Source organism: Octopus bimaculoides, chromosome 24 (genome assembly GCF_046866305.1).
Source record: "Octopus bimaculoides isolate indiv1 chromosome 24, ASM4686630v1, whole genome shotgun sequence".
Taxonomy (NCBI): Eukaryota; Metazoa; Mollusca; class Cephalopoda; order Octopoda; family Octopodidae; genus Octopus; species Octopus bimaculoides.
This window is the reverse complement of record NC_142951.1, coordinates 28,056,450-28,084,258: the sequence shown is the minus strand read 5'-3', so window position 1 is coordinate 28,084,258 and position 27,809 is coordinate 28,056,450. Positions and strand designations below refer to the sequence as shown.

Here is a 27,809-nt window from a genome sequence, read left to right as displayed (position 1 = left end):
TGCACAATGCGTCTCCATCTTTCCTTTAACTTGAAAATACCCTCTTCCCAGAACTGAGGTGGTTTCATGGCAAATAAGTCGAAAGGTAAGCTACTATGAATCGGCACGAACTTTACGTACAACCCAATAAATTTCAAAGAAAAAATATTCGTGCATACACTTAGGTGTAAAGTTTGCAGCAGATGTACGTGTAAGTGTGTGTTTGTGCGCCCTTGGGGTGAGAAAGCGAAAGAGAGAGAGGAAAGAAAAAGGAGTACGACTATTGAGAAACTAATAATTGCTTATAGCAATAACTAGCTTGCAAAAAGCCAAGTTTGTGTGCCGCGCGGAGAGATAGATGAAGCTGGTATATAAGGGGAGGAGGGGTAGGGACAGTGCGAGTGAAGTTAAAGAATGTGTGTGTGTGTGTATATATATATATATGCTTGTGGCTATGTGCGTGTGTATAGGTTCAATGCCGGTCACGTGACGAGTGTGGTGGTGTCAGGTGCTTGTTTAGCTTTTGTTTTCGTTCGCTAATGACAACATCACATGATAGAGAGAGGCATGGCGGATACAGACCGACACACGACCCCTTTGGAAAGTGCGATATACCATGGGATTAGTCCCCGCAAAGTAAGTATCGCGTTTACTTTACCTTTTGTTTGTTTAATACCTAAGCATACAGCTGTGAACTTCAAAGATGTGGAAATATCTATTTTACTAATTAAATAACCGTCTCCAGTGTTGGCTATTCTTTCGATTTAGTTTCTCCATCGAACAGAGCGAGTTGATGATGGGCCCACCCCGAACGGGACCCCGCTTCAAGAACTTATAAAACTTTAACCGAATAGTTTTCTGAAGTTTTGTTGCGACCCACTTTTAAATGTTGGCTAATGGAACGAACTACAAGTTGACCGGACGTTGATGTTGTTTGTATCTTAAAACATTGTACCATTACTTGTTACTACCTTGTACGCATACAAGAAAAAGTTACTGTTATTTAACCCCCGGTCGAGGTCAGTCTGTTGTTTCAGTAGTGACCACAGCAACTTTATTTTTTCTGTTTAGGAAATAGTTTATCTAAAAGACTATAGGCATAGTTTTAATCGAAGCACATAAATTCGCCCCCACAAGTTGGTTTTTCAGGCCGGCATGTTTCAATTAAATTGACGTAAAACATCAAATAACTACGCTATTTCCCACCACATGCTTTTAATCTCTTTTTTTTTTTCGAAATAACAGGGTGTAATTTGTGGTACATTTGGTTGTTATTTGAAATACTGAGGTCTGAAATGACTTCGTACGAGCAATGAAGTCGATATATTCTGCTATATTCTTTAAATAAATTGCCCCAACAGCCAGGTAAATTTTAACTTGTGCACTCGGCCACAAAAAAAGTAAGTGCTTAGCTAATAGAAGGCGTTCCAGTTATCCTGTTATGAGCACTCTAATTTTCAAATATAATGTAAGACTAAGAAGAGCTACCTGCTATTCCTAGCCAACCGAGCAAGTTCTTAGCTATAAGGTAGACATACTCAACTGAAAACAGCTTCCGCAAATTTTGGCACAAAGCCAGCAATTTTCTGGGGAGGCATAAGTCGGTTACATCAACCTCAGTGTTCAACTGGTACTTATTTTATCAACCTATGAAAGGCAAAGTAGACTTCGGCGGAATTTGAACTCAGAACGTAAAGACAAAAGCTAATCCTTTCGTCCGGGGTACTAACGATTCTGCCCGCTCACCGCCCTGTTCACAGACGTCCAGTCATGATGGGTATATTGGACTTCGTATATTTGTATCCAGTGTCACTTTGATGGCATGCGCTGCCCTCTTACTCAATAATAATAATAATAGGGCCAGTAGTTTTTGAGGGGATGGGGAAATCGATTACATCGATCCTAGTATTCGACTTATTTTATCGACCCCAAAAGGATACATGTTAAAGTCAACTACAGCAAAAATTGAACCTAAGACATAAAGCCGGAAGAAATGCCGCTAAGCATATGGTTACGTAGATGTCCAGAATGCTAACAACTTTATGCCAGCTCGCTGCCTTCCATTTTATAATAACAACTGATATTTTCATCCATTACTCTTCTCTGCCTACATTTTCTGGGGGCGGAGGGTAGAGGCCTCATGCATTTCCTCTATAGGGGTCCTATCAAAAAACAACTCATTACACTTTCCGGGTGTATGCCTTCTTGGCTTTGGTCTGCCCCTTGCATCTCCTGCTCGTTGGTCCAGCCTGAAGAATCCATCTTGTGATTTTTTTTCTGCGACATTCTAATCGCATCACACCCGGAACTGTGACCTTTCAATGCGGAGATGTGTGGCTTTTAAGTGAAGATGTGTACAATTATTTTGTGATATATTTTTAGTAACATATCGATTTACATAGGCACTGGGTTTCAGATTTAAGATAGATAGATAGAAAATGAGGTTTCTTGCTCATGCCTTCCTGGACGCTGTTATTTATAAATATAGTGTGGAGGTGCAATGGCCCAGTGGTTAGGGCAGCGGACTCGCGGTTTTGATTTCCAGACCAGGCATTGTGAGTGTTTATTAAGGGAAAACACTTCAAGCTCCACGAGGCTCTGGCAGGGGGTGGTGTCAAACCCTGCTGTACTCTTTCATTCACTCTTTCTTCCTGTTTCTGTTGTGCCTGTATTTCCAAGGGGCCAGCCTTGTCACGCTGAATCTCCCCGAGAACTACGTTGAGGATACACGTGTCTGTGGAGTGCTCAGCCACTTGCACGTTAATTTCACGAGCAAGCTGTTTCCGTTGATCAGATCAACTGGAACCCTCGTTGTCGTAACCGATGGAGTGCCACGACGACGATAAATATAGTGTGACTGGAAATTGAAACTAGACTGTTGACCTAAGTTTAACTTTGGCTCCACAGCATCTTTTAAATTCACTTTTATTTATTCGCTGATTAACATAGATGAGGAAGGACAGCATCCCTGCCCTTTTCCTGGACTACTGGAAGAAAATGAGAAAGATCTTGCTATCGTCACACCTGGTCTGAAGACTTTGCTAAATAAAGGGGTACTACTGAAATACAGAGGTCCCTTAACAATACTACTTAAATACAGAGAACCTTTAACGGTACTACTTAAATACAGAGTTCCCAACACATCTACGTAACCCTAACCCTCTAACGAGTGTGCACTGTAAAAACATATCGTTACGTAGATGCATCGGGACCTCTGTATTTATGTAGTGCCAATAAAGGCACCCAGAATGTGTTAAACCATGATATGGCTAAGATAAACCAAGAATTAGCATAGTTTGTTTAGCAGGATTCTGCAAGTTTCCATCTACCCACTCATAGGGATTGTGCTGTCTGAAAGCATAGGCTCGCTGTGTAGTTGCTATTTGGGAACTCCACAGATTTAGAGGTGCAATGCTAATTTATGTATACTGTGGCAGTGTATGTAGGGACCCCAGTGTATTGTTTTGCTTGGAGATTTAAAATGCTATTAAAATAACCCTGCCCAAGGTTCTGGTAGAAGACACTGGCTCCAGGTGCTGTGCATTGAACTCAGACTTACAACCACATAGTTTTGGGACCAGCTTCCTAGCCACAAGACCAAGTCTATGACTTGTAAGCTTTCACTGAAATAGTATATCCTTGCGAGAGGTAAACAGGCTTTTTCAAACAGCTGGTCGTGCTACTTCAGGCTGATGACGAGCAAAGACTCAGAAACATGTCCCTGAATGCAGGCTAGGCTGGGTGGAGGAGTTTGTCTCCCCCTCGCAAAAATAAGGACACAGGAAATGTGTCAAGGCCTAATAGGAAGCGGTCCAGCTTCCTAGTGTTAAATAGCAGTAGTATGATTCCCTTATTGGGACTGTCACGTTAAGTTGGCAGTATACAACTACTTTAGGGTACGTCACTTTCCAAATATTGCCTCTGATCTTTGATGTTTTAAAAGCTTGCTTAATTTGCAGTGCTGGATTAAGATTCTGCAGGCCTCTGGAGTACTCTGAGGTCCTTAATAGTGATGTTTTCAATAATTTTTCACTTAAAATCCTCTAGTTGGTGGCGACCCCTGAACTGTGGTCCTTGAAGCCCTTGTCTTAATCAGTCACTGTTAATATATGAAATATATATAAGGGTTTAATGGGAGTTAGAAATTTTTAGAAATTGACTGAACTGAGTGGTTCTTTCCAAAATTGTCTTTTAAAGAACCTCTCTGACATCCGTTGACCAAATGCCAGAACTTTTTGATATGGTCCAGAAGTGAATACAGCTTTACTGCTCCAAGACATTCTATCAGCCGTTATTTCATCAACCTTTTATCTTTCAATAGGAAAACTGACAATTTCAGGAAATTTTCTGTTCTATATAATATTCTATATTATAGATCTGAGTAAGGCAGTGAGCTAACATCCCAAACAAAATGTTAGCAGTAGTTCTTCTGGCTTTATGTTCTAAGCTCAAATTCTGTCAAAGAAAACTTTGCTTTTCATCCTTTCAGGAGCTGATAAAATAAAGTACCAGTCTAGAAAATACTGGGGTTAGTAATAGACTAGCACCTTCCCCTAAACTTCAGGCCTTGTGCCTGTATTAAAAATAATTATTTCATCAACTTCTATTTTTCAATGGAGAAGACTGACAGTTTTAGACAACTTCATATTCTACATTATAGAATATATATATATATATATATATATATATATATATATGTATGTATGTATGTATGTATGTATGTATGTATGTATACACATATTTTTCCACTTCTGGCCGTATAGCCTTTTTTGTTTATTCTACTGTTTTGGTTTTCTGTCCGCCACTACATTCCTCCATGGTACAAATTTAATTTGTGGTCTGTGGGAAGAGCCATTTTAACGATGCATCCTGCCCTAACTCTTCGAAACGCCAGTGTTAGAATGGTGGCAGCTGATGAAGGAAATGTTCTCTATGTGGCCTGTGTGTTTTCTGTACTCTGTTTATTATTTTGTCTACGTTTTGTTTGCAATGTCCTGTACCCAGATATGCATCTATATATACAGGTAGATGTAAGTATGTGCATACATGTACGTATATATGCATATACTCATTTATTATATATATATATATATACATATATATATATATATATATATATATATATATATATATATATATATATATATATATATATATATACACAAACAAACAAATATGTCAATATCACTAATTAATGGGATTAGCCTCCTGGGAATATTAATTTCATATCACAAAACACTGAATTCCCTTGAGATATGTATTAAACAGCTAACTTCTACACAAGCATGTATGCAACTATGTCTACTGCTTCAGATCTGCAATCAAATATTTCTCTATGGGTTGTATATGAGCTTGCTTTGTAAATTGAGGCTTAGCAGTGGATCAGCGGTTAAATATTTCTTGATTCTGAAGAAGGCTAGTCTTTGTAAAGCTGGCATGTGGAGGGTTATCAAGAAACATTATCAGGAATCGTGGAGGTTTTAAGATGAGTGAGTGAGCTGTGGCATTATTCTTTTAATAAGAGTGGTGGCTGTGTATTAGTTGTGTTGAAGGGCATGAGTGTAAAAGGCACCCATGCCAGTGACATGTGAAAAACACCCAGTACACTTCGTAAAGTGGTTGGTATTAGGAAGGGCATCCAGCCACAGAAACCATGCCAAAAGAGATAGTTGGAGCTTGGTGCAGCTCTCTGGCTTACCAGTCTCAGTCAAACCTTCTGACTCCTGCCAGCATGGAAAAGAGACATTAAAGGATGACGATGAAGACCTCATCAGTAACAGTACCATTATAACCATCATTTTCATTGTTGCCACTGTCAACATCACTATTATCATCACCACAATTATCATTACCAGTCTTCTCAAGCACAGCATATCACCAAAGGTCTTGGACACTTGTCATTGCCTCCGTGAGGCCCAACATTCGTCACAATTATCATTAACATCATCATCATAACAACCATTGGCAACATAATCACCGTCACCACCCTCGTTTCTTACCATTATCATCATTATTATTTTTGCCATCATTGTCAGTCCTCTCCATCCAACTCATTCCTTTAACATCTATTTCACCATTTTTCTCAATCTTTTACCATTCTGTCAATGAACTCAAATATTGTAATTTCTGAATTTACCACTTCTTTCTAATCCTCACCCATGAACCACAATTATCATCTACAAACAATTGCTCTCTTTCACCCCCAAGACTCCTCTTCCATTCACCTTTCTAATACCAACCCACTTGAGACTAACCCTGGTTCCTGGTTTTGTTACAAACTTCTTATTTAGAAGTGATCTTTTTTTTTAAAAAAAAAAAGACCTTGTATCAAAATTTCACATTAATTTGTCTTCAAAATACCAGCTTAATAGTGACAAAGTTATTTTATTAAGTTCTTCGTATTTCAGAAGAAATATAAGAGGGTTAACATCGTTTCTATAAGTGCAGTTGTCTCCCCTACACACCGTTTCATTGCACATTCTAACTTCTAAACAGATCATTTATTTCTCTTCAAACCTACTTTCAATGTCCACAGCTCACTATCATACCTGTCTATTAACATTAGTGGATGACCTTCGTTCCCTTATCTAAACCAGAAATTAAGCTGTATCATTTGTTGAATAAACTGATCAAAAAAATTAATAATTCTTTCCACTATGACACTGTCAGAAATTTTGGGTGAAACGGGCTAATTAATTACATTGAGTGCATTTCTTGATACCTATTTATCGACCCTAATAGGAGTGAAAGGCAAAGTCGACCATGGCAAAACTTAACCCATTACCATTAAGATTTGTTAGTCAAATGTGTTCCTTATTTATTCATTGCTTTGAACTTACGACACATTACCTTGTAGCTTTGAGATTTCAATCGTGTGATTGTATATTTTTAGAATGGCATTGTAGGGTAGATGTGAGTGGTTGGATGTGGTCCGTTTAATATAAAACAGGGAGAACATTTGGTCCATATTATATATAATAACAGTTTATAGCAGAGACTCCAGCAAATAAGATCTGAAGAAGGAATTCTAATTCCAAAATATCATCGGACTATAGATAACAAAGTTACAACAGGTATATAGTCCATTTTTTCGTCTAGAGTGCATTGTTATACCTTTCTAAACTTTTTGTTCTTTACAAAGATATAGCCTCACAAAAACGTTACCTTGAAGTCTATTTTGTAGTGCAGCCTTCCTGATGAATATTCTGTCTCTTGTAGCCTGCTTCTTGTACAAAGTTGTCCTTGCCTGATTCAATGTGTCTTTTATAAGGGACAATAGAGTACAATCTGAGGAAACTTCTCTGCTGAGCAACCACACAGAGAATCCTCAGTTGGCATGTTAAAAATTCTGTAAGTCATTGAAATAGATAAAGCCATGCTAACATAGAATAATGTGTTTTCATGCACACACACACGCACGCTCACACACATATGCTCACATAAATATATTTGTGAGAAACAAAGAGGCTAAAACTGATTATTAATATTTTCAATGAATTCGTTATTTTTAAACACACAAACAATGCAGCAATCTATCATTTCAAATGTAAAAGCAACAATAAGCTGAGATTTTTAATTTGTCATGGAAAAAAAAGCAAAAGAATGTACTCATCTAAAGAAACAATAGAGTTAGCATGACCCTGTATAGTAAGGGATCTCTACATTAGACAGAATTATACTGTATTTGGTGTAGCAAAAGATCATCATCATCATCATTTAATGTCCACTTTTCCATGCTTGCATGGGTTGAGGCAGATTTTATATAACCAGGTGCCTTCTCGTCTCCTCCTATTTTGACTTGGGAGTTGAAGAAATTTGAAAAGCATAGCAAGCTATGGGATTAGCTACACTAATTAAAGACATTACTGTATAACAAAGTTAACATGTAGTCCAATAACTTTATTTTAACCCTATTTTATTTCGGAGCCTGTTTAAAAACAATTCTTATTCTTTTATTTTCTTTTTTTCTTATTTCAGATTTTGTTTGTGAGATGTTTCAATGGTTTTGTGGGTTTTGTTGTTTTTGTAAGTTTTTTTTTTCTTTTCTTTTTATTCTACTTTTATAAACTGAATGTTCCCTCATTTCTGTCAACAAATAATTGTAACATCGTTTGACCCTTTAGCATTTAAACCTGCCATAATATTCTGGCCTGAATATTCCATCTGTTTTACGTTCACAGCAGCCAAATCCAAGACTTTCACTCTTACCCCAAATACCATTCCAAAAATATAAACAATCACATCATCAAAATCTCAAAGCTCTGAGATAATCTATGATTAATTCAAAACAATGCAAGTAAATAAGCATTGCATTTGACAGAGTAATCTGAATGCTAAAGGGTTAAATTGAATAATCTTATATTTCTTCTTTTTTAAAGCCTCCAGTATCGTTGACACTGGAAGCTCCATTTATCTCTGTGCTTTAAAGCTTACTACCCTTATAATGCTTTCATTAACTGAATCATAATTGATTTGCTAATTGACCACAAAGATATAAAATATCTGAAGGTGAAGGTATGGCTCTCATCATCGTCATTTAACGTCCGCTTTCCATGCTGGCATGGGTTGGACGATTTGACTGAGGATTGGTGAACCAGATGGCTGCACCAGGCTCAAATCTGATTTGGCAGAGTTTCTACAGCTGGATGCCCTTCCTAATGCCAACCACTCCGAGAGTGTAGTGGGTGCTTTTCCATGCCACCGGCACGAAGGCCAGTCAGGCAGTACTGGCAACGATCTCGCTCGAATGTCTTTACATGTGCCATCTGGCACAAGTGCCAGGAAGGCGATGATGGGCACAGGTTCCATTGACAGTTTCGCTCTGTGGTAAGAAATGTGCTTACTCACCACATGGTTCTAGATATGACCCCCACAGCATGGTATCTTGGGCAAGTGTTTTCAACTATAGCCCTGGGTTGACCAAAGCCTTGTGAACAAATTTGGTTTGGTAAACAGAAACTGAAAGATGCTGAAAGGCATATAGCCCAGCGGTTAGGATGCTGCACTCGTGATCCCAGGGTTATCCTGCAAGTCTTATGATCAAAGTTATTCCAGTCATGACCATTCCAACTTTTTCCCCCCTCTCCTTCACCAGTTTAGCCATTGTTGCTCAGGTCTTCTGTATCCCCCCTCTTTTCATTGTATTTTTGTTTTATTACAGATATCATTCCTTATATGTTTGGTACAAGGTCATGTCAGAGAAAATTCATCTCCGGACTATCTTCTTGCCTGCAATTTAGTTAGTAAGTATATTAGTTAGTCTTAAGATCTACTGAATAGGACTGGTTTATCTCCAAAAGCATTTAACAATGACCATCATACCTTTTTATATATCTAATACTTCATAATTCATTACGTAGAAGCGCATCCATTAGTGATTAAGGTGTTGGACTCATGATTGTAAGATTGTGCTTTCAATTCCTGGACCTGGCAACACGTTGTGGTCTTGAGCAAAACACTTCATAATAAGGTTAAATGCTACATATATAGAAAATAAGAGAGGAGAGAGGAGAAAAGAAATGCAGTGGGGTTTAATGAAAGTGTGACTTTAAATATATTAAGGTGAGTAGCATTAGGCATGAGAGGAGATGATTTAAAATAAGATGATTTTAAATAAGCTATCGATTAAGAAAAAAATACAATAAAATAATTAAATAATGTAAAGTAAGATAAGGCAAAGGATAAAGAAATATATTGTGCAATGATATCCATCTGTAACCAAACTGACAGAATAAAATTTCATCCATATGAACCTGTTCTGAGATTGGTTGGTAACATGAGACTAAGATGCTGCCAATACACTTCTGTCTAGTTGCTTGATCTATGAAAAGAGTTGTGAATTCTCTTTCAAATCACATCTGAACCATCTTAAAAAAGGATCAAAACACAGAATGTATAAGTAGACTTGACTTTCATATTACCTTTCTACTCAAAGACCAGTCTCATCCAGACTCCCACAAATCTATTCTGTCTTGGGTCTATGTTACTTGCCTGTCCATTGTTTATTCATTCTTCTCATCATCATCGTCGTTTAACGTCCGCTTTCCATGGGTTGGACGATTTGACTGAGGACTGGTGGAACCAGATGGCTACACCAGGCTCCAATCTGATTTGGCAGAGTTTCTACTGCTGGATGCCAACTACTCCGAGAGTGTAGTGGGTGCTTTTACATGCCACCGGCAACAGCCACGCTCAAAATGGTGTATTTTACGTGCCACCTGCACAGGAGCCAGTTCGGGTATTAACTAAACTTCAATCATAAAGATATTTGAATACTCTGAACCAAAATGTTACTACAAGTAAAATACCGATTTCCTGAATACTAGTGGTCTTCAATCTCTTATAATCTGCACTAATTTACAAGAAGGGACTTCAAATTCCTGCAGTCTCCAGGCTAGTTTACTTGTACTTTACACAGTACAGTATTAATAAACTTACACCATGGACACTAATGGAAACCATGCCAAAACAGACAAATGGAGCCCGGGCAGCTGGCCAACACCTGTCAGGCCATTTACCCCATGCCAGCATGGAGAATGGACATTGAATTATGATGATGTACAGGTACCTGTACTTCATTTAATTACTTAAATTTAGTATTTGCTTAATTTGAAGTGTTTTAACCAATGTGACCACACCTGGTATAGAAATGTAATTAACCCCAGAAAGGTTCTCGAAAATTGATGTCATACCTGTGCTATATTTAACTGAGTCACCACCAAACACATACATTCAATTTTCTTTGTTTTTAATTTCTTTCAGTGAGCAGCCTGGTGGCATGTGCTGTGGTAAGTTCCAGTCTTCATATTCTACTACTCTACAAACAGTAATCCCTTGCAGTTCACCTATTGCAGTTTATTATTTAACCCTTTTGTTACCGTATTTATTTTGAGATGCTCTGTGTTTCTTACAAAGAATTTAGTAAAACAACTTAGTTATCATTAAGCTAGTGTTAGGAACATAAACTGATTCTATCTTAACCCTTTATATTCAACCCAACCACATCTGGCCCAAATATTCTACTTGTTTTATGTTCTAACTGGCTAGATCCCGCCTCTCATACCTACCTTACAATGTCATTCTAAAAATAATCACATCAGAATCTCGAGGCTACAAGATAATGCATGATTTAAAATGTGAATATATTTGACAAAGTTAACTGAATGCTAAAGGGTTTAAACTGGTCCATATCTGGCTTCTCACACCTATGTTACAATGTCCTTCTCAAAATAGACAATCACAACATTGCATGATTAATTCAAAATACTGAATAAATATGCATTACATTTGACAGAGTAATCTGAATGCTAAAGGGTTAACAGGTAAATGTTAATTGGTTAATTGGCATTTTAATGAAAGAAGTCCTTGAACACATCTGAAAAATCATTTATGGAAACTTAAGTCATTTGCAAAAAATAAATAATAAAAAGAAGAGACTTTTCCCAATTTATTTTGATCTTAAAAGTTTATAACAATATTGAAAAGAAAATCCTAAATAACAATTTGTTAGATGTTGATCTAAAAATGTTCACTGTAATTATCAATTTTCTTTTTACAAGTCATTAATTGAAAAAAATTTTTTTAAACCTTCAATGCAGGCTTGGTGGTACAGAAGTGGAGACTTGGTAAATATCCGACATTTTTTTGAGTATTTCTGAAATAAATTTTTTTCTTTTTTTTTTTGGTTCCTTTTCTGTTTTTTGCAAAGAGAATATAAAATGAAAAGAAGATGGCAGGATCCTTGAGGAACTCTGCCAATTTCGTTGATACTCTTTAATAGAATGTTTCAATTTACTGTAGTACTTCATCACCTTTTCCTGACAGTTCTTTGTATGAATGTATATATATATAATCAACAAGTTTGTAATTTTTGTGAATTATAAAAAATCTTGTGGAGAGGGAGGGAAAAAAAAAAAAAATTGAAACAAATGTAATTTTAAAAAATGAAATTTAGAAAAAAAAATTTTTTTTCCCCCATTGCAACAAATTAAATATAATACAACCCACTTCCACCTTCGTATTTTTTTTAGTTATATCCACACACACACACACACAAACATTAGTGGAAAATGACTGTTCCTTCTCTTATTACAGGCACCTGACAAATATTGGTTCTTGCTGGTTGTGGGTGCAGTAATCTTGTTCCAGTGCCTTACAACAGATATCTATGTGTTTCACAAGCAAATCAGCATAGCTCCTACTGCACCACCACCACCAACAACAACAAAATAATCTTCCTAAGTCACAGGACAATCAACTAAGACTGTATGTTGTTGCATCCTTTTTCTTTTTAATAACTGCTTTAGCCAGTTAAATCATTATGTAAGGACCTTCTTCCCCGTAGCACACAATTTAAGATTAAATAAAGGTTTCACCACAATACCACCACCACCAATTCTATATTAAAAATCCCTTTCCATTTGTTATGCTTTCCTTCCTATTCTAGTATTGAAGTTGTTAGGGTTTATTTATTTTCGTAAAGAACTTTTATTGCATCAGCTAAGCAACAAAGAAAAAGAGTTTACTTTTGCAAAGATAAATTACTTTTGACAACAAAAAAAAAAAGAAAATGCTAATTGTACAAAAACATATTTATATATATATAAAGCTGACTTCTGAGATGTTAAGACAACAAAAATGTCTTCCACTGATGTTGCAACAAAGACTTTCTAAATCTAATTCAAATCACAAATATTTTTGAACATCTATTTTTTTTCATTCACACTTTACATGGAGACTTAAATCTGTTTTCAATCTTATATATAAAAAATAAAATTGAAGTTAACCCAAAAGATTTTTTTTTCTTTTTTTTACAAATTCCTTCGTCACATTTCTAATTAACTAATTAATCAGCCCAGGCTGGGAAAGGTGCAAAGAAAGCAGATGGATTTCTATAATGGAAGATTATCATTATTTTTTTAAATCTGTGCGTGAGTAAAAGAAAGGAAAGAGATAAGAATAAAGAAAATAAAATAGGGGTGGCAGAGAGTTTTTTTTTTTCTTTTGGCTGGTCTGCAAGTTTGGGTTCAAATGGATTGTTTTACAAATGCGGAAGTAATTCTTTTTTTTCTTTCTGTAAAACACATGAAAAAAATATAATGGTTTTAATGCAGAGACACTGCATAGAAAAATTGTCAGGTTTGTGGACGTATCTGGCAGAGAGGAACTGATACCAAAGAGCAAAGGTAGAGAAGAAGGGGGTGGGGGTGAGTTACAGCAGGCTGGAAGGAGGGGTAGACAAGTGTGTGTGTGTCTAAGTGTGTGCGCACACGCAGCAAGAATAGAGAAGGAAAGTTCTGAGTGTTAACCATGAGAGGGGGGGGGGAAGCAGCCTTCTCCCTGAGATGGCTTCAGTTCTGTATGTACAAGATGGTGCCACTGCTAACTCAAATGGGTGGAATGGTCTAGCTGGGTGGTGGTGGTGGAGGGGCAACAAGCAGTGGATTCATTCCAGGATTCATGTCATATCCTCCAGGAGGCGGGGGCGGAGGGATCCCACCGTAACCGTGCTGGCTTCCTGGTGGCGGTGGTGGTGGAGCAACCGAAGTGCCGATCGAATGCATGGGTCCTTGTTGCCATGGAGGCACGTTCGATGGTGGTGGTGGAGGAACGGCTGCATTCTGCCAAGGAGGCCCAGATGGAGATAATTGCTGGGGTAATCCACCTGGAGACAGAAATATTAGTGAATTATTACAAAGAAAAACTATATGAGTATATGCATATAGATGCATACCTGGGTACATGACGTTGCAAAAAAAACAAGAAAAAATGATAAACAAGGTACAACAAACAAACAGGCCACATAGAGAACATATCCTTCATCAGTTGCCACCATTAAAACACTGGCGTTTCGAAGAGTTAGGGCAGGACGCATATATATATACACACACACACACACAAAAAGTAGCAGTAAGAGCAACAATTCCCACAAAATTAAATATACTAATGACAAGTCCCTTAACTCCTTGGGGGTTGTTGCAGTTACGCAGCATATCTTGGGTGAGAAAGCCTCTCTAGGCTAAACTCATTTCTAGAGCTGAGTGAACTCGAGCAACATCAGTTGAAGAGTTTTGCTCAAGAACACAACAGATTGCCCGTTCTAGGGATCGAAACCACAATCTTACTATCGTGAGTCCAACACTCTAACCACTAAGCCACGTGCCTCCACAAAAATACACTATAAGACAACTAAAATATCTTGGGTTCTCAATAGGATATATTGCTACACACACATAGTTTTAGGGAAAAGAACCAAGGTTTATGAACTCATCGATGAAAATCCACTGTCACATATAGAAAAATTAATAAGTAAAAGCACAATAAATAAGAATAAGATAATGATATTTGGATTTTTATCCCTAATATTATTATATATATAGACACTATAGGCTACATGATAAATATATACTCAAAGTAGATAAATCAACACTATTTCACAGCAACTATATTTGTGTGCGTGTGTCTACACACATTTTCATCATCATTTGACATCCATCTTCTCTGCTGTCATGGGTTAGAATCGTAGTTGTGATCAATGCCAGTCTCACGTAACTGGCATGTAAAAAGTACCCATTACACTCTTGGAGTGGTTGGCATGAGGAAGGGCATCCAGCTGTAGAAACAAATCGACAACACTGCTTGCCATAACTTTCATACAAACGACCACAGTTCTAAACACACATACACACACATATAGGCCTAGGGCTATAGTAGAAAACAAGTGGTTGGGAGGCAAATATCTCGACTACACAGCCATGCCAATCTACTATTATAATTTTTTGAAAATGCTACTGTGGATTTCCAGTAATGTATGCGCAATGATATATAGTAACTGTCTGGAGTTAACTGCAGCATACCAGCAAATACACTTCAGATGGTAAAGATTCCAATTATATCAGAATTTGTAGCAAAATAAATTTTTAAAAAGTGTGATGTCACACAAACATATATATATATGTATGTGTTTGTGTGTATGTATATATATATATATATATATATACATACACACAAGCCTGAGGCTATAGTAGAAGACACTTGCCCAAGGTGCCACACAGTGGGATTGAACTCGGAACCATGTGGTTGGGAGGCAAGCTTCTTACCACAGTCATACCTGTACCTATATACATATATACATTAATATTTAGCAGAAGCAACAGTTAATAATATTTAGCATTACCAAACATATATCCATACACACATGCATACATACATACATACACAGAGCTACTGTTTAAGCATATCTTTTAGGTCTTCAAAATCTTGTGTATTCCAAACTTACCTTGAGAACTCATCCAGGGCATGACACCGGCGGACTGGCTATTTGGTGGCGGTGGTGGTGGAGGAGCAGTCAATAAACCTGGCGGAGGTGGTGGCACACCTGCTGGGAAAAAATACATAAATCAATCAGGCCAAAAATCACTGCGAGATGAAATGTAATATTATTTGCAATAGCACAGCATTTTCAACAGGGATCCACCGAAGTGCTGAAGCACTGAGAGTGGCAATGTAACAACTCGTTTGTAAATTCCGTCACATGTCCCAGAGATCAATCCCCCCCCCCCCACACTATAATAAGCTACTGGGGTATAAACAAAACGAGGAGATCTGTTGCTAATGAAGAATTTCACAATTTACCTTCCTGTTCAACAAATAAAAAAAACAAAAATGTTGGTGTCGTTTATCATTTTTATCTTTTACTTATTTCAGTCATTGGACTGTGGCCATGCTGGGGCACCACCTTAAAGAATTCTTAGTTGATCTCGCTAAGTTAAGGGAATATAAACAAACCAACACCGGTTGTCAAGCAGTAGCAGCAAACAGACACACACACACACATATATATATATATATACACAAACATAATGGGTTTCTTTCAGATTCCGTCTACCAAATCCATTCACAAGGCTTTGATTGGCCCAAGGCTATATAGTAGAAGACACTTGCCCAAGGTGCCATGCAGTGGGACTGAACCTGGAACCATGTGGTTGGGAAGCAAGCTTCTTACTATACAGCCAATATATATATATATATATATATATATATATATATATATATATATAGCCATGCCTGCGCCTATCTTATTTTTTTTACCTTCTAATTGTTGCAGTCATTAGATTAGACTGTGGCCATGCTGGGGCACCACCCTGAAAAATTTGTAGTTGAATGGATCAACCCAGTAATTTTTTTACTTTTTTCAAGCCTGGTACTTATTCTATCGTCTCTTTTGCTGAACTGCTAAGTTTACGGGGACATAAACACACCAAAACCAGTTGTCAAGTGGTGATGAGGGACAAAAACACACACACATTAATATGTATAAATGTATTTGAATTTCTTTCAATTTCCATTTACCAAATCCACTCGCAAGGCTTTGGTTGCTCCAAGGCTATAATAGAAACCACTGTGAGACTGAACCTAGAACCATATGGTTGCGAAGCAAGCTTCTTACCACAAAGCCATGCCTGCCCCTGTATAATTTCTCTTAAAACATCTAGTTGGACAATTGCTAGTTCTGCTTACCAAAAGTGGCCCACTTGACAGGCAAAGGAGAGAAACAAGAGCTGTTTAACTGTTTGAAACCAAGATTTTTTGTTTCGATTTTTTTAGGAGGGATAGTAACCATAGTTGCTTGGAAAAAGAAAGGAAAATCTTTAAGAAAAAAAACAAAAAACTTACCAACAGCACTTGATGAAGTTTGTGGGTTCTGTCCTGAGGGTATGGCCTGCTGCCAGGGTGGCAACTGTTGAGGGTTCGAGAACAAGCTGGGTGGAGGTGGTGGAGGTGGTGGCGGAGGTGGCACTCCAGGAGGATACTGAGAGCTCTGTGTATGATTAGGAGGTATGGGAACACCCTGTGGCTGGGGGCCTGCATTGTTTGCATGGGGTTGATTTTGGAATGATGCAACCATGTGAGGAGGTTTATGAGGTTGAGGTGTAGCTTGCCATGGAGGATTCAAAGCCTGAAAGAATGGAGGAGGAGTAAAAAATGAGAACTTTCATCAACACATTAGGAGACATTTAAGAACCACAACATGCTCACTATCTGGACAAATTGATATTTTCCAAGTACCATTTGAGCGTGATCGTTACCAACATCGCTTTCCTGGCACGTGAAAAGACATTCGAGCGAGATCGTTGCCAGTACTGCTGGGCTGGCTCCTGTGCAGGTGGCACATAAAATACACCATTTTGAGCGCGCCGTTGCCAGTACCTCCTGACTGGCCTTCATGCCGGTGGCACGTAAAAGCACCCACTACACTCTTGGAGTGGTTGGCATTAGGAAGGGCATCCAGCTGTAGAAACTCTGCCAGATCAGATTGGAGCCTGGGGCAGCCATCTGGCTTGCCAGCCTTCAGTCAAACCGTCCAACCCATGCCAGCATGGAAAGCAGACATTAAATGACGATGATGATGAGGGTAAATATCATTTCCATGTAAAGATGTTACATTAATTACTGGTTCAAGGTACTATTACATTAACTGCCCACCTAATAAGCTAGTCTGTTCAACATTTTCAAATATCAACCACCAGTACCCACTGGAAAATATATGGTAAAGATTTTAAACATATACTACTGCACATATATGACACATACAGGAACAATCCTAGTGACTGTCCAAACTATTTTTATACATTTAGTAGCATTCTATACGATATAATCCCCCGATATATACTCAATAATATTCAAAGTACAGTGATAGAAAAAAGAAGATATTCTCTTCTACTCAAGGCACAAGGCTCGAAATTTTGGGAGGGCCAGTCAATTAGATCGACCCCAGTATGCAACTGGTACTTAATTTATCGAGGATGAAAGGCGAAGTCGACCTCGGCGGAATTTGAACTCAGAACATAAAGACAGACGAAATATCGCTAAGCATTTCGCCCGGCATGCTAACGTTTCTGCCAGCTCACCGCCTTGATAAAAAAGAAAAAAAAGATGTTACATTACCAGTGTGCAGTGAAGTTACAGTAAGTTTATACAGAAGTGTTATAATGACTTACCATTGGATTTGGAGGTGGTTGTGAATGAAAAGGTGGTCGATTGAATGTCTGAATATTGCCCTGTTGAATGTTTGACTGTTGTGGAGGTGTTTTCTGAGGTGGTGGTGGTCCTTCACCAAGTTCTGCCATCAGTGACATATACTAGAAATAAGGATTATATATATATATATATATATAGACATTAGTGTTTCAAACAGAAAATAATTGCACACACTCAAGTACACAAGTCGTAACAGATCAATGCCATCATATCACTACATGAAAATTTTTTAAATGTTTTTTTTTTTAACCTTATGAGGAGATTTTAACAAAGGGTGTTGGTGAGAATACGGCACAAGGAACAGGAAGAAGGGAAAAGCCTCCTTCACTAAATAGGGGAAGATACTATTTGAGAAGAAAACGAGGAGCAATAGTTCTCTGCCAGATGTTGAGAGGCTGAAGCTTGTTTGGGAGACAAGCCCAAGTGTCTTACTATGGACATTACATGTGGGTAGAAATATACTACAAACACTGGTGCTGGCATGGCTGTGTGGTTAAGGAGTTCGTTTTCCAATCATGTAGTTTCAGGTTCAGTCCCATTGCATGGTGCTTTGGGTAAGTGTTTTCAAGAAGCCTCTGTGTGTGTGTGTACGATTACATGTGTGCTCCACAACTGTCACTTCACCTGTCAATTTTGTCCCTAAGCTTTGCACTCAAGGGAGACGTGTGAAATAACCTGGAGTCATTTCCCCTTACTAGGAAAACAGGTAAAAGTTAGTGATGGGAAGGACATCCAGTCATAAAACAATGCTGCGATAATATATTTGTCTAATCCATGCGAATGATTTGTCTAATCCATGCAAACAAACAAATGAAAAGACTGCTTTAAAATTAAATCAGAAAGTAGTTGAAACAGTCGTTATTAGTGGAAATATTTACCTCACTGTCCATCTTAGCTCTGTCTGCTTGTGATCCCTGTTGGATTCTGATTGGTTCCCCAGGTCTGAAAGAGAAAACAACAATTAAACCAATAATGCAAGACAACTTTCAAACTTAAACATACAAAACATTGTCTGCTAACATCACCCACATAAATAGTGACAGGCTTCCTGTATCATCATCATCATCATCGTTTAACGTCCGCTTTCCATACTAGCATGGGTTGGACGATTCGACTGAGGACTGGTGAAACCGGATGGCAACACCAGCCTCCAATCTGATTTGGCAGAGTTTCTACAGCTGGGTGCCCTTCCTAACGCCAACCACTCCGAGATTGTAGTGGGTGCTTTTACGTGTCACCCGCACAAAGGCCAGTCAGGCGGTACTGGCAACGGCCACGCTCAAAATGGTATATTCTCCAAATATATGATGGCAGTTTCTTTATGTCTGAGGGTCATGAGAAAGTGACACACCCTCAAGTGGTTATATAAACTGATCTTTGATACTACAAGGATTTTCTATCTACCTGCGCTTAATAGTTTTCAAGTGAGAATCAGTCTGTGTAATTGTATCTCGTTAAGACATGGGGTTTGACTACAACGGCTTAGGGGCCCAGGAGAGCTACGGTGATCAGCAAGTTGTAGGTTTTACATTGGAGAGGGTTCCTCCTAGGTGAATTGTCTTACAGGGCTGGAGAGCTCCACCAAGCTTGGAGTTGCTGGAAGGGTGTCAAAGAGGGTACTGGAGGGACTGAGGGACCCCACTCCTTGATTTACTGTCAGATCGACAAACATTAATAAACTACGTACATACCTTACGTACACACACACGTTACATGCACACATACATTACATAACTTTACATGCATACAAGCATGCATTACACACACACATTACATACATGCATTGCATACACGCACTGCATAAACACACACATACATTCCATACACTACACACACACATTACATTATACACACGCACTACATACAATACATACATACACACACATTACATGCACACTACATATGTTATATTCATTACATTGCATACATACATACATTACACATACACTACATACATACATACATTACATTGCATGCATATATACATACATACATACATTACATTACATAACATATATACATTTCATAACATACATACACAAAATAATAAAACAACTAAAATACCTCTTCTGTTTGCAGTCCTGAGCTAAATGTCCTGTTCCCGCACATATTGAACATATAATAGTGTTGGTGATAATAGTCTGTGCCTGCTGCAGCTGTTTCAATTTACTGAATAAAAAAACGAAATTTAATAAAAGGTAAATCAATATCTCAAAATGAAAAGTGAGAGGAAACAAACATTTTTTTTCCAAACAATAAAAATCCTGAACCAATTCAGAGTTTAGAATGTTTACTTACGCAAGACCATCATTCTCCCGAAGTGTGCCATTGAGGAGAGCAAGTTCCCGAAGCTGTTGTCGTCTCAAGTCATTCTGTCCTTCAGGAACTTCGATTCCTTGGCGGATTATTTCTTTGATCTAAAAATATATTTGGAAAATGAAAATAATAAAAAACTTGATGAGACAGGCCTTTGTAGATTTTTTTTTATTAATAACCGAGTTTAATCTACAGTTAATATTGCTTCAGCAGGCTTACAACACTGAGTAGAATAACAACTGAGTTGATGAAGAGGAAACAAAAGAGCAGGGGACGAAAATTGTTAAGAGAAAAGAGAGGAGATAGAACAGAGGATACAAAGGGACAAGGGAGAAGGCAGAGTAGAAACAGGATAGAGGTGGCCAAGTTGTTGTTGTTGTTGGCACTGTCGTTTACGACGTCGAGGGTTCCAGTTGATCCGATCAACGGAACAGCCTGCTCGTGAAATTAACGTGCAAGTGGCTGAGCACTCCACAGACACGTGTACCCTTAACGTAGTTCTCGGGGATATTCAGCGTGACACAGTGTAACAAGGCTGACCCTTTGAATTACAGGCACAACAGAAACAGGAAGTAAGAGTGAGAGAAAGTTGTGGTGAAAGAGTACAGCAGGGTTCGCCACCATCCCCTGCCGGAGCCTCGTGGAGCTTTTAGGTGTTTTCGCTCAATAAACACTCACAACGCCCGGTCTGCGAATCGAAACCGCGATCCTATGACGGCGAGTCCGCTGCTCTAACCACTGAGCCATTGCGCCTCCACAGGTGGCTTAGTGAGAAAAGACAAAGATCTGTAAGAGACAACAGAGACAAGTGTCAAACAGACAGAGAAAGAGCTTTGCAAAAAGAAAAGGAAAATAGTCTACCTTTTCAACAGCCTTTTTAACATTTTCTGGATTATGTGCAGTGACATAGGCATGCAGGGGTTCATCCTCTCCAGGTAAGGGTTGGCCATCTTTTCTTCCAATTTTACCTTCTTTCACTGAACCTTTGCCACGGATAATAATTTTGGCACCAGTCTACAAAACAGAGTTATTCATGGAATGAATAGAGCATGGAGTAAATATTTATACAAATGTGAAGGTTTCTTAATTAATACTAATAGATATTCAACTCTTTAAGAAATTGTGACAAAGAGACAAACTTTCTTATGAAACCATGTCATTTGATCTTATTTCACAAAGTTCTGATATTATAAAACTACATTATCAATTGTTACTTTTCAGTATTAGTAGACAAGAAAAAGCATATTCATGACATTCAGAAAGCAAAATTACCTCCTTTTCAAGATTTTTCAAAGTGTTTCCACGAGGTCCAATTAACAAGCCAACAAAATTGATATCAGGATGTAATTCTTGTGGTATCATCACTTTATCACTGACTCGAACAATTGGTGGCCTGGATGAGAAAGAGAACAAATTAGGGGTTAAGAGTCTTAACACATTAATTGCTTAATAGATAATATAGTATTAATTACTGTTTTATATTTATTTTTTCCATGTTTACCACACTACCATACCTGCACCTACGCTCAATTTTTTTTTTTTTTTTTACAACAGTATGAGAGGAAGGACATGGTTTTGTTTTTCATTTTTCTGGGGTCAGTGAAATGAAGAACCTGTCAAATATTTTGGACCAATATAATCAACTAACCTTCAAGGAACTTACACACGAGTTTCTTTCAGTTTCCATCTACCAAATCCACTCAAAAAGCTTCAGTCAGACCAAGGTGCCACATATTGGGACTGAAACTTGACCCTTCTTACCACACAGTCATACCTGCAACTCTTTGAAAACTTTCAGAAAGGAAACAATGCTAAGAATAAGGAGTGCAAAGAATATAAATTGTAAATCATTATGAGGATGAAGATCATCATTTAACATCCATTTTCAATGCTGGCGTAGGTTAGACCAGGGTTTTTCAAACTGTGGTCCGCGGAAAGCCAAGACAGGGGGTCCGTGCAGAGCCAAGCAAGCACATCCTTCTCACTAAGTATGTATTAAAAAAATCCTGTGTGTATAATTGACAATAAACCTATTTGCTAAATATTGTTAAATAAATAAATGTAAAATTATATGTTATTTTAAGCAAATATTTATGTATAAATTTCATAAGCGTTTATAAGGTAAAGCCTGAAATATAAAGGGGTCCGCAAGCCAAAAAGTTTGAAAACCCCTGGGTTAGACAACTTGGCAAGAGCTGGCAAGCCAGAGGACTGCACCAAGCCCCACCGTCTGTTTTAGCAAGGTTTTTTTTATGGCCGGTAGCCCTTCCTAGCACCAACTACTTTACAGGATGAGGAAATTAATTAGTTGTAGTAAGACAAACAGATCATTACTTGTAATCTGCTGGTGGTTTATAATCAGCATTCAGCTCAAACGCCTGTTGGATCAACCGATGACGATCTTCTTCCAGTTTTTTCCTGGTACGATAATCTCTGGTGTTTAACCGTTTCCCTTCATGATTATATATTGGTTCAGGGGATGGTGATCTGTGGAATAAAAGAGACGAATCAGCACAGACATAGCGACGTGGTTAGAGTCCAAAGAAATAGATGGGCAAAAAGGTAAAAACCTCTAAACAGGTGTCAAGGCACTACAGGTGTTAAAAGCTAACAAAAAGGGAATTAAATCTAGAGAGATTTGTGATAATAAATTAATAAATCTGTTAAATTTACACTACAGCAAAAAAATTTTTTTTAAATAACAACAAAAGCAATTTAAGTAGATTAAGAAGGAAAAAATGTTGGCCAAAAGAATTATGAAATGGTTTTCCTAAAGCTATAATGACTTTCTGTGAACTTATGTTTAAGAGATTTAATATGTTAAGGTGCATGTTAAAAAGAAAGGTAATTAAGGACAAGGGTAAGTTAGTGTAGATATATCGCATAATCTCTACAACAAAAGGTTTCATTTAAGAGAAAAAAAATAAAAATCCAGGCAAAATTCTTTTGGGGGAAAATACTTATTACAGAATTTAGAAGGGAAAAAATGCTGGTTGCAAGAAGAATATGGCTAGATTACAAGAATGTCAACAATCATAAGTCGGAGATTTTAATTAAACAAAAATATTTTAGGAGAAAGCTTGATATCGCAACTTAAAGATTTTCATAAATAAATAAAAAAAATAATAACTTCCTTTTTAATTGCCAATTTTAGTTTTTGTTTAAATTACCAAAAAAAAAAAAAAAAAAGATGATATCATGTCTGGTAATGTAATTATTATAATTTACCACACCTATAAAATTCCTTTAATTAAAATATCTTCAATATCCTCAACTGAAGAAAATGACACTGTCTACGTTGAGACGGTAAAGATTTAAAAAGAAGAATGAGATAGTAAAAGATGATAAGCCAAGACAGCAACTATTTGTGATGGTGATGACAGATGACTAACACAATGTACAGATGACTAACACGGCAATTATGTGAGAAGATGAGAAGAGAGTAAGAGTGATTAAGGCAGCAACTATTTGAGACAGTGATAGCAATGTATGGATGGTTAATGCAAATATCTGAGAAGCTGAGTTAGCCATCCATACACTGTTACCCCATCATCTGAGATGGTATTGTCGTCTTAGCCAGCCATACATTACTATTACAGCCATCTGAAAGAGTTGCTGTCTTTACTATCCTTAAGTCGACAGTCAATATCTCATACATTGTCATCACCACCAACTTATTATAATGGCAGTGATTGCAATGTATGGATGACTAAGCAACTATATGAGACAAAAGCTTAAATAACTGTTTAACACGGTAGTGACAGCAATACATGGATGGTTAAAACAATATGTGGATGGCCAACACAGTTATTCAGAGGGTGGTAACAGCAATATATGGATGATTAAAGAAGCAATGTATGGATGGCAAGACAATTATTTGAGGTGGTGAGGATAGCAGGATTTGGAAAACTAAGATAACAGCTATACGCAGTGATGCTGACAGAAATCTATGGATGACCACAGACTATTTGAGAGAGTAGTGATGACAGCTAGTTATGGATGGTGATGACAAAGTATGGATGGATACGAGAGCAACTATTTCAGATAGTGGCGGTGACAGCCAAGTCAGAATTTAAACCTGATAATGGGTAGTAGATAACTGTAAATCAATTGGACTTTCTGTGTCTTAAAAAAAAAATACGTCCAAGTTGCTAGAATAAGTAAATTACAAATGAAAAGAAATCTTTGTTATAAATTCCAATGCATTGAAGTCACCTTGCTGAGCAAAAAGACCATCTATTGAACCTAGCAACCAACCAAGATGCAGACTAAACGACCACAACAAAAAGACCATGAGAAGAGTTAAAAGGAAAAACTCGAAGATGAAATCAGATGAAATAAATCTACTCTAGAAGAAACAAACTAAAGTTTGCAACAGAAACTGCACAGAGATAGATTAAATCCTATCAGTTAGCAATTATGTAATGTACCTAAAACAGTTATCTTGTGTATATAAGAGTAGGTGTATGAGTGAATATTAACTTTAAGTGCATGAGAGTGTGTGTATAATATATACACACACACACACACACATCTATACACGTATACACACACACAAGTCTGGGCTCAACTCAATAATAGCTTAAAGTCATTCATTGGAACACAATGTAGTTGAGATCATTTTGAGATTTGCTTGATATATATATACACACTTGGTTACCTCAATATACACACAAAGACACTGCACAACTAAGTGTATGTATATAAATGTATTTATGTGTGTGTATGTGTGTGTGTGACTATAATTATGCATAATTATAATTCCTGTTATTTTCTGTAATCCTTAGACTGAAAATTCAAAAGACAAGAGAGAGGAACAACCAGAATGTATTATCAGGTTATTTGACAGTCATGATGCAAAATGAAGTAAAGTGAATAATTCTTTCTATTATAAGGTATAAGAACCGTAATTTCAGTGGATAGGGATAGTTGATTACATTGACCCCAGTATTCGACTGGTACTTATTTTATTGACCCTGAAAAGCCGACCTCGACTGATTTTGAACTCAGAACGTAAAAGACAAAACAAAACGCTGCTAAACATTTCGTCTAGCATGCTAACAATTCTGCGAATTGAAACATTTGGCTACAAAAAGCAATTGCATTATTTCAAGCAATTCCGAATTAAATATCACTGCGAGTTGGTTGATCAGTTGAGATGTGATCTATAAGACTGTCTAAAATTGGAAAAATTAGGGAGGTGGTTGACATCCAAGAAATAAGGTATTCTAGCACTCAGCTCTATCATCAAGTAAAATCTGGCTTATCATCATAGATTACAAAGATATAATACCAGCATCATCAAGCAGTATTCCATACAGGATATTTTAAAAGATATATTACACGCATTATCATAATAACCATTAAGCAGAAGAACATTCATTTCAAAAATATGTCAAACAATTAAAAATAGTAATCAAAACAGCAAAAAATACCCCCAAATTAAAAGAAAATGAGAGGAATGGTTATTATTATTGCCTTTAAAAAAAATTCTCACAAGTTTACTACTGCTACTACTACTACTAATAATAATAATAATAATAATGAAAATAGGCACCTCTTTGCTACAAGTGTGAAAACAATTGTATAACTGTGGAGTTATATTACTGATTATGCAACAGAGTGAAAAATATGGTGTAGTTTTAAAGCCATAATGGAAATCCAATTTTGTATTATATACCACTCAGCAGAAAAGTAACCAGGAGTAAAAGCTGGAAATGGTATTAATTTGACAATTATTAACCTTTTTATTTCCTACCCAGCCACTACTACTGGAAACTTTCATGGTCTTTCATTACCAACCGACCAGTTACCACTTGTAAAATTACATATTTATATCTAAAGGATCATATTAATATAAATTAATTATTTTTCACTAAACGAACACTTCCTGTACATCATCCAACATTTCGTAATGGCATATTGGGAAATTTGTCTTTTGGATAGCTTTTTTAAAAAAAAGCTTTTTTTATTCCATATTTGTTACCTTTTCGTCTTATCAAGTCTTCCAACTTAGTAACTCGTAATGCAATTCATACACTAAATTGTCAGGAACGCAGGGGATGCAACTATTTGCAATGCAATTAAGGATAAGCTGTTCATAAGAACAATCACTTGGAAGAAAGGTAAAAGCCTGTTAGAGGATTATCTCTCTAAATCCAACAGATTTACATAAAAAAATTGAGTAGCTGATGGTTGCAAGTGACTGCGGAGTATGCCAACATCAGTAAAGAAGAGCACCAAGTGGACATTCAATTTAAACAACTGTCCCACATGCATTCTTTAAGATTGCATTAAGCAGAGAGGATGTTGTACAATTTTTTCCATGAAAGAAATGAGTGTTTGTGTGTGTGTGTAATTTTACTTTTATAAATTATTTCATTTGTAAATTTACCGTGTTTTCAATTTTTACAAAAATTTTATTTAGCTGAAATTTGAATTTAATCAGTAAGGTGAGTTACAAAGACTGCTTCATTAATAATATTAATCTTTTAATTTTTCTTTGTGTGTGTGTGTGTGCATGTGGTATCTATGTATACATTTGCAAATTCATTTTATTTCATAATTTTCTTCAAACTTTTGGTAAATTCCAGTATTTCAGGCTATTTTCCCTTTATGGAGCACCTTTGTTTATACAAACTAAAATTCTGTTGTAAATCCAATTCGCAAAACTTTTTAGTACTACAATTACCATATATATATACACATATATATGTATGTATATATATTACGGATGTGCTACTAAGAGTTTTTTGCTTGGCGATGTGGGTATGGGCAGGTTTTTATAACACACCTTGTGTCTCCAAGCAAGAGAATATTAGCTCATATCTTTGTACTGTGTACATTAAATGATATTTATCTATTACTGGATAGAGGACATTTTTGTTGATCTTACCCTAACAGCAAATTCTATTATATATATGTGAACAAAAATTTAAAGAATTCACTGAATTTATTTTTAATTAGAGTAGATTTAAGACAAAAATTCGTCTACAGATTTATGTACAAACCATTTTTGCTCCAAACACCGCATCCATATATCACTAAGCAAAAAAAGTTACAGTCGTTTAACAAAACTGACTTTAGTTCTTAATTATTTTAGAAATTAATTAAAACATACACATAAAGGGTATGTTTTAGAAATGCTGTAATGAAAAATAAATTACTTCTGAAATTCTATTCATAATATTCTTAGACATTTTGAATACCAGCCCATCCAACATTAATTCTGGCTCCATGTTACTAACCCATATTCAAATATTTGTATCTAAGTGTTGACCAAAATCCTATCATCTAAATAATAACTATATTTAAGTTATTAAACATTTTCTTTATACTGTTTCAAATACTCCACTGAGCCATGGATTTTAAAACAATATAGCAGTTTTATATAATTTACAAATGTTACATCTATAAAAGATTGTCTTTGATTTCATTCCCTGGTTTTATCAGTTAATTTGTCATATATATATATA

At 36.8% G+C, this 27,809-nt stretch overlaps 2 protein-coding genes across 8 annotated transcripts in view; one reads left to right on the top strand and one right to left on the bottom strand.

Moving 5' to 3' along the window:
• Positions 1–431: 431 nt before the first annotated feature.
• On the top strand, positions 432–12,770 carry LOC149131251 (transmembrane protein 243-like). Of its 2 annotated transcripts, XM_089340969.1 has the most exons (6): positions 432–615; positions 7,957–8,004; positions 9,140–9,221; positions 10,741–10,766; positions 11,577–11,603; positions 12,073–12,770. In XM_089340969.1, exons 1-6 carry the CDS (start codon positions 532–534, stop codon positions 12,208–12,210), a joined length of 405 nt encoding a protein of 134 aa, XP_089197095.1. In that variant the 5' UTR covers positions 432–531; the 3' UTR covers positions 12,211–12,770. The 2 variants fall into 2 exon arrangements, with proteins under 2 accessions (XP_089197095.1, XP_089197096.1); XM_089340970.1 differs by lacking the exon at positions 7,957–8,004.
• The window catches only part of LOC106882219 (splicing factor 1), a 55,980-nt gene continuing 40,379 nt past the window's right edge, over positions 12,209–27,809 (bottom strand). For 3 of the 6 annotated variants that reach the window (XM_089340964.1, XM_089340965.1, XM_089340963.1), the window contains 10 exons: positions 22,669–22,821; positions 21,607–21,727; positions 21,196–21,348; positions 20,317–20,435; positions 20,083–20,187; positions 18,897–18,960; positions 17,979–18,119; positions 16,654–16,936; positions 15,257–15,358; positions 12,209–13,642 (listed from right to left, as the gene is read on the bottom strand). In XM_089340964.1, the coding sequence (XP_089197090.1) occupies positions 13,383–13,642; positions 15,257–15,358; positions 16,654–16,936; positions 17,979–18,119; positions 18,897–18,960; positions 20,083–20,187; positions 20,317–20,435; positions 21,196–21,348; positions 21,607–21,727; positions 22,669–22,821 (1,501 nt within the window). In that variant the 3' untranslated portion in view covers positions 12,209–13,382. The remainder of the gene's footprint in view (positions 13,643–15,256; positions 15,359–16,653; positions 16,937–17,978; positions 18,120–18,896; positions 18,961–20,082; positions 20,188–20,316; positions 20,436–21,195; positions 21,349–21,606; positions 21,728–22,668; positions 22,822–27,809) is intronic. The other 3 variants (XM_089340967.1, XM_089340968.1, XM_089340966.1) reach the window with 1 other exon arrangement.

Excerpts from the sequence above, each read along its gene's own strand:
- LOC149131251 (XM_089340969.1), top strand. The coding sequence starts at position 532 with ATGATAGAGAGAGGCATGGCGGATACAGACCGACACACGACCCCTTTG. Across the intron at positions 616-7,956 it reads ATGGGATTAGTCCCCGCAAA|ATTTTGTTTGTGAGATGTTT; the intron begins GTAAGTATCGCG and ends TTCTTATTTCAG. Across the intron at positions 11,604-12,072 it reads GGTACAGAAGTGGAGACTTG|GCACCTGACAAATATTGGTT; the intron begins GTAAATATCCGA and ends CTCTTATTACAG.